The sequence below is a fragment of the Dinoponera quadriceps genome, unplaced genomic scaffold, assembly GCF_001313825.1.
Source record: "Dinoponera quadriceps isolate SergipeBrazil2010 unplaced genomic scaffold, ASM131382v1 scaffold4585, whole genome shotgun sequence".
NCBI lineage: Eukaryota > Metazoa > Arthropoda > Insecta > Hymenoptera > Formicidae > Dinoponera > Dinoponera quadriceps.
Window position 1 is genome coordinate 500,188 of NW_014559030.1, and position 14,546 is coordinate 514,733.

Here is a 14,546-nt window from a genome sequence, read left to right on the forward strand (position 1 = left end):
GGGGGGGGGGGGGGGGGAATTATGTCGCGTTGACTGAGGCGATTGCGAGTATATCTCTGTATAACGGAGATACGTCGCGTTTTTATTCGCGCACACGCGCTCTGCCATGCGCGGCATGCCCGGTGTGACGCGTCCTATGGTTTCATCGACGGCAAGCGCGCTACTGCCGCGAATAAGCGTTGATGCCCGAAAAAAGCCCCCCATTGTCGGACGAAAGTCAATCCCGTCCGATTGTCAGCTCCGCTTTCTTTCACCTCTCGCCCCCCTCTCCCCCGTCCTTCCTCCCCGGTCGGTGTTGTAAAATCCGCGAAATTCGAAATTCGCTCGCACGCGCGTTCGCGACGAGCCGGCGACGATGAGCTTTCGACAGAGGGAGAGAGACAGAGAGTTTCCCGGATTCTCCGCGTCGTAACGCGCCGCTGCAATCATCTCAAGGTTGTGCCGGATCGTGAACGCAATTTTGCGAAAATCCGACGGTAGCGCCCGCCGCCACCCTCTCGACGGCGCGCCTCTCGACGGACGGAGGGATCGAACTCCGTCATCCCGGCGCGGCAATTATTCCGGTCCCGGTAAAATAAAAGTTAGCCCGATTTTCCATTAAATTGTCCACCCCCTGCGGGGGCAGAACGGAAGCGGCGACGGTAGGCGAAGGGTTACCGACAGCTCCCCGGAGGGGGGAGGGTCGGGGTAAATCGGATAAGTTGGTTTGCGGTGAAAGTATTCGGTTAAGGTCTCCCGGGAGTGTCTCGAGGATGGCACGAAACGAGGCCAGGCCGATCCTGGCCCCCCTTCGGATTATCAGAGCTTTTTCCTGGCGGTACGCCAACGGTCACCATGGCAACCATCTTAAACGTATATACCCGGTTCACTCGCAACCCTCGCGCCCTCTCGTCCCTTTATAGGCACACCGGCGCGTCACTGATTCATCGAATCACGCTGTCGCCTTCGGCGGCTCACGGCGACACGTTTGGGACCGTTTTTGCCTTTCTTCATCTCTCTCTCTCTCTCTTTCTCTCTCTCTCTCTCTGTCTCTGCGAGAGATCGAGAGCCGTCCGCTATTCTCTATCTTATCTACCTTTCGCTTCCCCGCCGCCCCTCCCGTCGAAACGAAACGTGTCTGGAATCGCGATAGTGTACATCTCGTTACATATCCCAGCTGTCCCACTTCAAAGCAATCCGACGTATCGGACCCCGGACAACGGCTATAGATAGTGTCAGTAAGTGGTTACGGAGTTACTCAATATGTGATTGGAGAGAGAGCGCTGTCTAGATGGGACACACGAGACGAACGTACCGTCGTTTCCTCGAGGAGACACGTGCGCGCTTCTTCTTCCTCTTCTTCTCTTCTGCCGCTCCTTCTTTCTGTCAACCTTACCGGCGGCAAGAGCTGGGTTTGAGAAACGTGTTCGGCGTAACGTATCTTGTTAGCAGATCCGACATTCCGCCATTTTGTGTATCGCATTACGTTAAAAAAAATTCATATTTATATATAGGTACATGTACAGAGAAGGCGCGGTTACTATGGGACACCCTAAGATCTTTTTAAATCGGAAACCGTTAAAGACTGAAATTTGTTTTCACTGAGTTATAACGTTCCTTATAACGCGTTCCGGAAGGACTTCGTTTATCTACGGTAATGTTGAAATGTTACATCAATTTCCTTGAAGATGGATTTTGGAAAGGTAATATGGAATGGGTCGGGTAAAGCAGAAATATCATATTGATCGATTTATCTAGCGAAAGGTGGTCCGGACGCGGAACGAGAACGGGGCTCGAAATTTCTTAAGTAATGTGACACCCGCTAATTCGCACAGTCGCAATTGCGGCTCCCTTGCCGCAGTCGCGGGGCTCGATTGGATGGAAGAGCTGGCGCGGTGGTCCTGCCGGCAATTTGATCGCCCGGGCCCGCTTGACAGCCTGTTTCGCGTAACGCATGTACATTCGGGGAACGAATTAGCGTTTGCCGAGAGAGTCCATTCGAAGGCCGAGTTACGAGAAATTGACCCAGTAACACGATGTAATCGATACAGTATCGCGTACGAGGGTCATCTACAAATGCTTGCACAGTATGGCGAAACAAATATCAATCGCCGATTACCTTGGGAATTCACATTCACAGCGGAATTTGGGAGCAGAATATCTTTTTTTCTGCTCACACTTGCCCGATTCGCTGTCGGAGGAAAGCGTCGATCGGACTGCCGCTACATCGCGAATTCCCCCGCCGTTTGGCCCGGCTTTCGAGTAACTTCGCTGAAATCTCGCGTTTTCCACTGCTTTGATAATGGTGTCGTTAAACATTAAAAATTCACGAGATTAAATCAAACCGGGCGACCGTGTTCCGCTGTTGACGGCGTTATTATTAATTTTCGCGGGATTCCCCGTGTTCTGCCATTTCACCGCAATAAACTGCGTTAATTCAATCTTGTTTGCGGCGTGCACGGTGTGCGCGTGTGCTCGTGTACGTGTGTACGCGCGTGTGCGTTCGCATTTGCGTGTGCGAGGTTGACAAAAATAGCATTATTTAACTGCGCGGACTAAAATTCGCCGTCAGATAAACGCAACGGCGCGAGAGAGCAACATTGCCGCCGTGATGAATGCGGTCCTTCTTTATTCGACCGTGACATTTAATTACGGCGCGCGAACTCTCGGCCTTTATAAAATTCACAAACGATTCCTCCGTACGACAGACCGTGTAACGTAATTGTAACGTAATTGTGCGACGCCGCCTGTGCGCGGAAAGTTGGAGGGCGGGGGGATAATCAGTGGCGCTATAACGTTAATTAGATACACCGTGTGTCGCATCGTTATAATTAATTAGATGACGAAATTCTACCTTTGCGAGCCTCCAAATCCGGGGGAGCAATGATCCCCGCGCGAATTTCGATACGAAATTACCGCGGAAACGCTGCGCGGTATCAGCGGTGAGCCGCGAAAATCTGCCGGATGCTAAACGACGGCTAAACATCGATTATTTTGGTACGTTCGTGTTGAAAGGATGCGGCATTTCTGGACTAACTCGCGCGGTCAATCGATAATGAATCCTACGGTGGTTCACTTTTGGAGCCTGCCTCGTTGTCGCACGATGTATGAAATGAAATTATTACCGAGGTGAAAAATAACTACCCGCGAGTTGTTATCTCGGTATCTATGAGCACTATGAGGCATTATGAGCTTATAAGTTATGAGGAATGGAATATCGATAGTGTTCCTAATTCTAGTTTCTTATTCCTTACACAAATGTACGCATATTTGTGTGATAATATGCTCGAGTTTAAGAAAAATGAGGGAACATGTATAATTAAGAAGTAAAAATGCATTATTACAAATGCCGGCTATTGTATATTGCCATATTAGCGCTATTATGTACCAGTGGGCTATTAAATCGAATTCGCTACCTAATAATAGAGATATTATTAAGAGGGATTATAATATCTACAAAGGCCATAACACCTTCCCCTCTACTAAAAATGATCGATTCCCAATACCGGTACAGTACCAATTTCCAGTAATGGTTATTATTACTGTTCAATTAACACCATGTAACTATTCTACGGAAGGAAAGGTCAAAAGTATGGCCGGAGTGCTCGCTTGTATCTGCAGATGTCCACTTTTAATGTCACGTAAGGTGAAACACGTCGGAGTGAGGCAAACTTGGCCGGGATCGAACTAACTCCTCTGCATGCCGAGCAATCGCTCTTTTTATTATTATTTAGGCTCCATGTTACCTCTCGCTTTTTTTTTTTTTTTATTTAAACCATTGATATCGTAACGTGAAACCCGTATTCCTCGATATTTGATTGGTGTCTCGCCAGTCTCCAGTACTGGCTGAACGTATATATGATTGCAACAAGAATACCGGGGTCTGAGGACGTAATTAAAAGTATATACCACGTGTTTTCGGTTCTCGGGGAATCGAGAGACGCCCAACCGCAAAAGAAAACGAAACTTTTCCTCTATTTCTTTCTTCCTTTTCGCAAAAAAGTCGGGAAGAATGTAATTATTAAGTTAATACTGGGAATCGCGGGTATACTCGGTTATTTCGACACACGGCTCGTCAAGAAGTTGTCGCGAGCCGACACGACGACCTGTCCCGTCGCTCGCCCGTGCACTTCCGGAAAGTTATAAGTTATTTTATTTGAAGGCATCGGGAGAACGACACCGCAAGTATCTCGTTTGCTCTTTCGAGAACTTTTATTGTTCCAGGCACTTCTCAGGGGCGCCTTGACTCAACAGAGCGCCGTTATCCTCGTCTGCATGGCGATCGATCGTTACGTTTGCATGCTACACCCCCACCGTTATCATAAGCACTCTTCTAAAAGGGTAAGTTATTTCGCTCTCCGTAATCACTCATCAACTCTATTCTGACTAACGAAACACCACCTCTACGTGTCCACATGTCGATAGCACATGTTAATTTTCGTACGAGTTATTTATTTACGTTCTCAAATATCCACGCTCCACATTTTTGACAGCTTGCATCACATCCACTCGTAAAAGGTGATATATATAGTAATACCGAGAATGTTACATGACATATTGTACGAACTTAAAAAGCATATTTCTGATGTAAATTAAAATAGAAAATGTTTTATTAAACATGGACTCAATTCGAAACGGTTGTCCATCTACAAACGTTTAAATTTCATAAACGGTAGCACAATTTTTGGGAGAGTTTTCTTTATCAGAAATGGGAAATAAGAAGAAAAACATAGGAATTCCATAAATTGTTCAAATTGACGTCTTTCGGCATTGATACACAATACGGTGCGATCTAAGATGGATTGAGTAGTCGCATGAAGGACATCATGATTGTTTCTTATTTGTTCACACGTATCATTAATATGCTGCAATGTCTTTCGGCATTGATACATAATACGGTGCGATCTAAGATGGATTGAGTAGTCACATGAAGGACATCATGATTGTTTCTTATTTGTTCGCACGTATCATTAATATGCTGCATTAATTATTCAGCTCGAATATTAACTTTCCTTTCGTATTTCAATTTACATCAGAAATGTGCACCTCAAGTTTTTACACACAGTACATTACACATACCCTGTATATTATATCGTCGTTTTTTGAAATTTTTTCACCGCTCAACACCAAATTAGATATCTCTAATGACAGGAAACGCCCGTTGGGAAAAAATAACACATCCATACGATATTTTACGTGTGAAAAATTATCCTTTGAAATACCTGCGCGAGCGCGCAAAAACTTGGCGATAATACTCGAGTTACTATTAAAATCGAATAGAGGTTTTTCACCGATCGTTTCAAACGGTACCTTTCGCTCGTTTCAATCCGCCCAGTGCAGATTCATTGTCTCCTATAACAAGCTTTGCACACCGTGAGATCTAACGGTGAGTAAATTTGCTCTTGTTAAATATGAGATATCGAGTAAAACGGCGAAACAGTTAACTGGCTGCGGACAACTATCGTTTCCGCTTAAAACAGCCGCCGCATTCCGTGAAAACGACAACTGTTAATGAAACCCGCCTCGCCTCCGTCCGATTCTTTTGAATTTGCAAGAGAGCTGAGCGCGCCTTGAATCGGCCATTGACGAACGATCATTTCATTGACGAATGAGACGCACGAAGGTCTTTGGACGGTGCAATTCGCCGCTCGTATAAATCACGAATTCCTAGAATGAAATATATCTCGTTACACGTCAAGATCGTCGTTTTATTTGCGAAAGAGATTGGAGATTCGCGATATCACACAATCGCCGGTCGCAATCGCGGGTTTGATGGACGAAAATAATTCCTCGTTCCTCCCGCTTTTGAAAGATTTATCACGAAATTGAACTAAAAAATTGACGCGCCGCTATTAATCTTTTTTTACATTTGGATCTATTATGCATTATATGCAGAACTGCGTGTACGAGTGTGCGTGCGAGACGTCTGGTGGTAGTGTGCTGGATATACAGGCAGAGAATTCCGAACAATTCACTAAAATGAATATTAAAAAAGATTGAAAGCTTAACAGAAAAGAGTAGAAAATTTTCATTTAAAAGAATAATCTCTTAGCCTCTGTCCGACCTCCGTTATCTCATATTATTCAGTGACGAAATAAAAATAATAGCGATCCACTCTCTCTTCCTCTCTCTCTCTCTCTCTCTCTCTGTTTCAGGAACATAACAAAAAAGGGATGAGAACTATATGAAACACACACCATCACCGCCAAATGGTGATAAATGGAATATTGTATACCTGCCTCGTTCTTTAAAAAGAGCCCGCTGTTTATTTATATCTCGACTATATAGACTCGGTTCTCTTCCACACAATGCCGGGTGTCGAGTTAAAAGAAAATATTTGTAGTTCAGAGAAAGTACGCTATTCAACGGTCTCTACATTCGAAGTACCGAGCTTAATATTTTTTTTTTACACAGGGGTCCGCTCGAAGGGTAGAACAGAATTGAGTTTTTAAATATTCACATTGGTCTCGCTCCGGATTTATTCGCAAGAATAACCCTGTTTTATAGAAGATAATTCTTTTTCCAGGTAGAGAGAGAGAGAGAGAGTGTGTGTGTGGGTGTGAAAGAAAGAAAAAGTGCACGAAGAGTGTGTTAAAAATGAAGGAGGCCGGGAAGTGTGACACGACGGCTCTACGTGACACAATTTGCAAAGAACGTCGCGCAACGCCACTTCATACATCTCCCCTTTCAGCTCGCACACAAAAATGTCGATCGGTAAAGAGCGGCTTTGCGGACCGGAAGTTCATAATCTCTTTAGATCGGCCCCGGAACTCGTGTCGATTATCCCGCCGCGGCTCGAGTTATAATCTGGTAATTTCGCGTCGCCTTCCGAACGGTGGCGACGAGAGAGCGATCGACACCGGCAACGGTTTCGAGCAACTTTGCGCGCAGCGCGACGAAGTTTTGCGAGCGATATTAGCGAAGGGATCCGCGCGGCATACCTGCGGTTTCGCGCCGCCGTCGGTTTACCCGGGCTTAACCGCCGAAATGAATTTCGGGCTGGATTTAAAAGCGCATCAGAATGCAAAGTGCCACCCCGCGGCCTCTCGTTCGCCCACAGCGCGCGCGCACGTATCATCATCTCGCCCGTTCTCGCGCCCGTAACGAGGAATCGCAAAATCTATGCGTCCACCGGGGGACAGGTGGAGAGTGTACTGGGTGATTCAAAATCGCCGTCCGTCTCTCTCCATCGATTGTTGCCAGCAAGCTTGACTTGACCCACGGACGGTCGATGGCGTTACGTCGTGAATCAGATGACGTCGTAAATCAAAGTTGACGTCGCTCAAGATTAAGAGCACTTCGGACGAGCGGCAGGGGGGAGGAAATTTTTTATTCGTACGTATCCAAAAGCGAGAGAGGAAGAGAGATGGGACGAACGGTGGACTCTGAAGCACTCCGTATACACGTGGCCGGTATCACCGACGAAGTCACCTATAACGAGCGCTTCGAAGAATGCGGCCGCTGCTCACATCCTCGCCCACCCACTCACGCCGAACTTTTTGACTTACCTTTTAATGCATCGCCCGTCGCTTTTACGGCTCTCCTCTACCCCGCTCTTTCTCTCTTTCCGGAAACACGCTATTCATTGGCCACCTACGTTTTTCCTTAATGCCGCTGTAATTTATCGCGGTAACTTTTTTTCTCACAGGTATTTCGACACGCTCTACGCGCGGAAAATGCTGGACTGATCTTTTCGGTGAACATGAAGATAGAAAAATATTTCGCGAATGACCGCGTTAATTCGCGAGTAGTAGCGGAGCGTTGATCGAGTTGAGGCAGCTATAGTATAAAAGACGAAGAAATTATTAAATTATTAGTTTGTGGCTATCGTCTCTACTATGGTGTAGAATAAAGAGAAATTTTTGTAGAGAATAGCATGACTTAAGAGCGAAAAGTCGATTGTTGGACAGTTCTTTTCAAGATTTGAGTGTCCTTGAATGTTGAGATATTAAAGATATCGAATTTATCATAATAGGATCGAGAGCCATAAGTTTCTAGTTTCATCATTTCTCTTCCGCTTTAGTTTTCGGAGTCTGCAACGTATGAAATCGTGGTAACCTTTCGCGCTAACAAAATTATTAATATTAAAGATAATATTGTGTAGAAATTTTTGTATAGTTAAAACATAGATCAATATTTGCGCAAAACTTCCGAATTATATATATAGGTTTTACACGAAATATCCCTAAAATCGCATGCCAAACGAAACGTTTCAAACTACTTTAACGACACGCTCGACTCGCGCGTTTATTCGCGAAAAAATCGCGCGTGCTCGCTGTGTTTACTGCGTATATAATTTATATTCGTGGGGATTTACCGAGTTAACGGTATTAACGCGATACAGTCGTGTTCCGCTCTCCCGCGGCGTCACGGCGAATGCGTCGGTCGATACAGCGAATCCGTAATGGAATTGTTATTTGCACAATCACTAAAATGGGGAAAGGGAACGCACGGCGCATCAGCGCAAAAGAAAGAACCACGACGAATCGCTGAATCGTATCTCCCATTCATTCCGTAATTTTCCGCCTATCGAATGTCCCGAACCGCTCATCGATTTCTGGCAGTTCTCGTCTCTGCCCGTTTTATGCGCGATTGATAGGCGAGGGTGTTGCCGCTCCCCGATTTCGATTTCGCGAACTTAGTATTCTTCCCTCTCGTTTCTATCTCCCCCCCCTCCCCTCCACGAATTAGAGCGGTCCCCGAATTCTTCGTCCGATCGTTCTCATTGATTTCGGAAATTGAAGTCGTAACGATCATGTCGACTCGAGTTTTGACTGATTTCTCAGATGATGTCGACGGATCCTCCTCTCGGGACGATGAATTCGCGTGACACTGTGTGCCCCGCTGAGAGGGTGTGAGAAAATTAGCCGAGCGGAAAAGCCAAACTTATTCCCGTGTTATGATTCACGTTTGTCCCGTATCGTATTACGCCGGTCTGAAGGCAGGGCTCCGTGTTACTTTAAGTTCGCCCGTATTTGGCGCAACGTTCAACCATATACAGCCTGTATTTAGCTCGAAGTTCGCGGCAACTTGTTGTTTACGTCTATTCACAATGCACGCGCGGCGCGAGTATCAGACCCTTACAGCATTTACGCGGATCGATAGTATCTCTCGATGTGGTGTGCCTTCGGGACTTCACAATTCAGCGGTTCGCGCGATTCAGATACCATATCTCGGTAACTCTATGTGCATCTCGAATAAAATCGAGAATCAAGCCTGTATTATGCGCGATTCCGTTATCCGTGAGCTTTCGGCATTCGTTCGAGTGTCGTCGGCGACAACGACTGCGCCTCCCAGATAATCGCGATTCTCGGTGAATCCTCTTCCACCGTGTCAGTTAGTAGCGTATAATAATAGCAGCCAAGCAGTCAATTCACAAATGTCTTCCGGGATCAAAATTCCAGCCTTCTCAGCGCGCGCGGGAATTTTTATGCGCCAATAAATGGAGTTCTTCGGCGCGTCGCGCGTTTTAAAATATTTCCAATTATTTTCGAAATATTCGAGGTACTTTAATGTATTTTTTTTTTTTTTAATATTTCCAGATATTTTTATATATTCGAGATAAATACTCGCACAGATGCGAGTGGATGCAGCAATGCAGATTCCGAAATATTTGTTTCGGACCTGTAATAACGTTTGCGAGTCGAAATCAGAGACCGTGTCTACACGGTAACGAATTTTGTGTTTAAAACGATTCACTGAAATTTTTGTGTCGTTTCAATAAGATAAATATGTGAAGAAGTGATATGTTAACAAAATGAATGCGTTAATTTATCATATATTTGTACTTTTTAACATATTTTCCGTGTTAAAGTAACAAAAATTCCTGTGGATCGTTTTTAACACAAAATTTTCTACCGTGTTTGACAGAGGAGGGAAAGAAGAAAGAGGCGTTGCACAAATGTCAATTCTTACCGCTTGGGGAGCAGTTGGGTCAGCTGTCATTCCGCTGATCGTTCTTCGAGATCGGAACGAGGCTCACCTAATCTCGATAATACTTAGCACGCCGGGTTTGTGCCGTAAAAGTGAACCGTCGATAAAACCGGTCTATCGAACTTTCTTTATTTTCGTCGAGAGATTTGATCGGGAGAAACGATGACTTCACGCGGGAGCTGCGCGTTCTCAAAAAGAATATAGGAATGCGGGACGTGAAACCGTCGATGGTTTCGAACGAAAGCTGACGTTTGCCGTCAGTTGGAACTGTCGAATTTCGATAATTACGATATCTTGCAAATTCAATCTTGATATTCCGAAAACATTTATTTAGTTATCAATTTAAGATTCGTATTCTCATATACAGGATGTCTCCTTTCACCCTATAATTTTTGTCCGCAACATTTCTTTCTATTTTGCTTTACTTTTTATATATTTAGACTTCTAAAGTTAAGTGAGTCATCCTATATAATAAGCAAAAATACATAATCTTATATAAAGATAAAATTTGCTTACTTAAAGAAATTCTATGTTATTCAAGTGAAAATATCATATTTTTATCATTCAAAAATAATTTCCATGAATTGAGAAGAAAAACTATTGGATTGAAGGAACGGTATCTCGAAACTAAACGTTACATCAGTTTAATGAAGAGACACATTTTTTCCCACATATCCAATATTATTCCCCTCAATTCCTGAAAATTATTCTTGAATAACAAGAATATGATATTTTTTATTCTCACATTTTGCGAGAATACGAGTCTCTTGAATGCGTGCTCATTTTTCTACGCGGGCTTTTCGCGGATTACAATTACATTTCACCTCCCTTCCGCCGCATTTCGCAATGCCGCGCTTCACGTTACCGCGTGCAGTTCGATTTCGTTTCGATATATCTGCAACTTCGCACGTTTAGATACGAAAAGCACGAGGCTGTTCGCACACGTTCGCTTTAATCGGCAGCCGAAATTGCAGCGGACGTATCCATCACGCGCACGCACTACGCTACGTCAGCGCGCTATTTACTTCGCCTATGTATCGGCACTGGAAGATGTTTTGCCGCAGCGCACGTGGATTCGCGATTCCCGATAGAAACGGCACAAGATAATCGTTTGGGCAAACAGCCGTTGTGATATACCTGGGCCGCGCGCGAAATGCGGCGAACGTGTGCAAACAAACTCGGCGGCGGTGGCGAATAAAAACACACAAACGGGACCGAGCATCCCCTCAGCGTGTATACACACATGTTACTCTCCGCAACGTTACCAGATCCATAACGGGGCCCGGCCACCCGGCGAGAAAGAGTGATATCGTTTTCTGTCTGTGTTGACGCAGTATTACATGCGGCAGGGTTGCGTGGCGGTGATGTCGACCACCTGGATAGCGAGCGTGGCGATTTTCGGGGTTCTGGTGCTCCCCAGGGGCGGTTACTACTTCAACGGGTCCGGTCTCCTCGCCTGCGACCCTTTCTTCGCCCGGGCGTCCCTTAGGTACCCGCCACTGCGAGACGATAAGCGGCCGGATCGTCCGCCCGTCCCGGTGACCAATTGCGGACAATTACAATTTAACGCGAAGAGCGACACGCTCGACCGCGGCTGATCACCTCGGGGATCGACTCGATCAACTGTGAAAGATAGCGACACCTACGTGCTCCCAACCTGGCGTCCCCGGGACGCCCTTCGCTAAATACGAGAGTCTGTACGGACAGTCGAGGTGCTCTTATCGCGCCGATAGTTCACGAGACTCGCGAAGAAAACACGGTCTTTTCCTCGCGATTCCTTAGTCTTTGGAGACCAGTGACGTCGGACGGTCGGGATCACGGACGTTCAGGGTTAAACTCGCTCGCGATCTCGAATCAAGCCGCGGGGTGCGCTTCAATGATCGCACGCCGGCGAGAAAGGGAGAGAAGCTCGAGCGCTTTCGTTGAGAACGACTGTAATAAAATCAAGGAAAATTTCACACGGCGTATCAGGCGCCGCTGGCGGTCGCGTTTGTCCGAGGGGAACGTAAATCTCGGTCGGGTCGACGCGCGATATCGTCTCTTCTGTCCGCGAGACACGCTAATCGCCGGTCCCCTACCCCGGAAAACGCTCTTTATCGTATCTCCTCTTTCAGAATTCTCGCGTGTTGCTGTTTTTATTTCCCGACGACGATGGTGCTGATGTACTGCTACGGTTCGGCCTTCCACGTAAACAAACTGCGCCTGAAGAGGGTGGTGTGCGTTAACACGCCTGAGGTCGTTAGCGGCGGACACATAGAAAGGGTAAGTCAAATTTGTTCGCTTTGAGTACGCTCGAGCGTCGATAGAGCGGCTCCTGCGAGCCGTGAAAAACGAGAAACATACCCTCGTCGATGAACAATTGCGAAGGGGGGAGATTTTCGCGAGTCTCGCGGCTAATTAAACGTTATTTTACACCCGTCGCATTTTATACCCGTTGTTGACGAAAGATGCGATATCGCGATACGATCCGTGTTGCTTTTGTAGGCTTTTTTCATTAGGGATCATGGGAAACGCATGCTGCAACGTGAAACGCATCGAGAGAGAGAGAGAGAGAGAGAGAGCTTGAATGCAGTATATACGGTGAAAAGATTCGCCGATGCGTGTAAATAAAACATAGAACAAATATAAACTTGCACGTACGCGCGAGCACGTTTCATTTCGCGGAGCGTATTTACTTCGTCGCGTATTCCATTGTCACTCATTCCGCGGTTCAAACGTCGGGGGAAAAAAAATGTTTTCGCCCTCGCTGCGTCGTTTTTTCGGATTTTCGCGTAAGTTCCGGCTGCTCGTAGGGAAACAACGCGAGCTAACTTCCCGCGGCATTAAAAAGTGTTCGAGTGTTTCTCTTCGGCAAACTGTTCGCGCGAGATCTGCGCACCGGCACTCGAAACTCGCTTCCCTCGAAGCTCGCGTTCCCCCCGCAAATTGCACGACGGAATTATAACACCCGTGAGCCGTGAGTGTGCCGAAGAAATTTATGCGAAAGTTTACGCACCGAGATTTCCCGGGCTCGCGGGAGCGCGGAAACTTCCCCGACTAGTTTCCTATTTTGTTCGGGTAGACTCCGCGCGTTATGAAACGCGGGAGATTCATGCGGGGTGCCGCGCGAAACGAGCGAGCGCGATCTCTAAGACAGCTGACACGAAGAGAAATCGACCAATCGTGCAGCCGATATATATCCGGTAAAGTAGAGGAAGCCAAATAGTCGCGTTTCGAGGTCACGGAGACCTCCGCCAAAGACACTATGAGAATATCGCTGGGATGCTGGGGGGAGCAGAGGGTGGAGGAAAGGAGGCGGGATAGTGTGAAAGTGCTCCCGATGTTAAAGGTCGGCCGGAATATCGCCTGCCCGTTTAAAGCGTGTAGACGCGACTAATGAGAATCTGATACCGTGCTATCCTGCCGATATTAATTACTAACTTGTTATACGTAATAAATGATTTCCCGCGAAACGCAGCTAATGGAAGTCGGCGGTTCCGCGACGGTATTTCTGGCGCACGGAAAAGAGGAAAAGTCTCGGTACACGGGGGAAGGTAATTTTGCTATTTGCTTTAGCGAAACCACTTCGTTGCTGCTGCATATTCGTTGCGATGGCGATAAAATTTCGAATTAGTGATCAGTTGGAATGTAAGCTCTCGTGATAAAATGACGGAAACTAAATTACATTCAGGGCGTAATAAGCCGAGCACGGATCTTTTAGTCTATTACTGCAGATTCGAATTAAAAACAAACAGTCTACAAACGGAGATAAGTGTAATCAAATATTTATTTTTCACATCTTGATCATTGAAGTCACTTTGTGTCACTTTAACATGAGGAATATGTTAAAAAGCGCACAGATATATGTTAAATTAACACGGACATTTCAGCGAAACGTTTTTAATACAAACTCTTTTACTGTGTACACAGTGAAAACATTTTATACTCGCGTTAAAATCGGTCCTCGTTAAAATTTCCCGGGTTTTCCGTCTGGTGCTTACTCTTCCGCGGGCAACGAAACATTAAGTTACGCTAACAGAATTGATTTAACCGCGTGTGCACACGAAATCGCAAATCGAGATCCGTCGAGAACATTCGGCTTATTGAAAACTTGAAGAAACATCGGCTGAAATAATTACGCGATATTCGAGCACGATCCTTTTCATGAGCTCGGAAATCCCCGAGTAAATTAATTATCAGAATCCTCCCGCGTGATTCACAGCGCGTTCCGCGGAAGTACACAGCGCTCCGTCTCTCGGAAGCGGAATTCTCGTATTGCGATTGATTCGCCGCGCGACGTCTGTGAAATCCGTATCTCGTAGCGCGCGCTTCCTGAATATATGCGGATAGATCGATGTCGTCGATCTGCGACGACTGTTAGTCCCCGACCACCGTTGAAATGACCGCAGGGACCGGCCGATATCCGTGAAAGCCCGAGAAAGACGCGCAGTTTCCGGCGGATAGAGCCCCCGGCACTGGTGGCTCCTTGGCCCGATATCTTCGGCATTGCCGGCAGGACAACCGTCCGAAGCAAGATGGATGATCTGAACGGCGGGCTAAGCCGACGTCGCTTGAATTCGCTGCCTGTCGGCCGGCGCGATGCATTGAATTCGTCCACGATAACGAGCTCCTGAGGTCGCCCCCCCCCCCCCCCC

At 46.5% G+C, this 14,546-nt stretch overlaps 1 protein-coding gene across 1 annotated transcript in view; it reads left to right on the top strand.

Moving 5' to 3' along the window:
* The window catches only part of LOC106750131 (trace amine-associated receptor 9), a 53,777-nt gene that overhangs the window by 12,158 nt on the left and 27,073 nt on the right, over window positions 1–14,546 (top strand). The window contains exons 4-6 of the mRNA XM_014630239.1: window positions 4,204–4,320; window positions 11,247–11,401; window positions 12,027–12,174. Coding sequence (XP_014485725.1) covers window positions 4,204–4,320; window positions 11,247–11,401; window positions 12,027–12,174 — 420 coding nt within the window. The remainder of the gene's footprint in view (window positions 1–4,203; window positions 4,321–11,246; window positions 11,402–12,026; window positions 12,175–14,546) is intronic.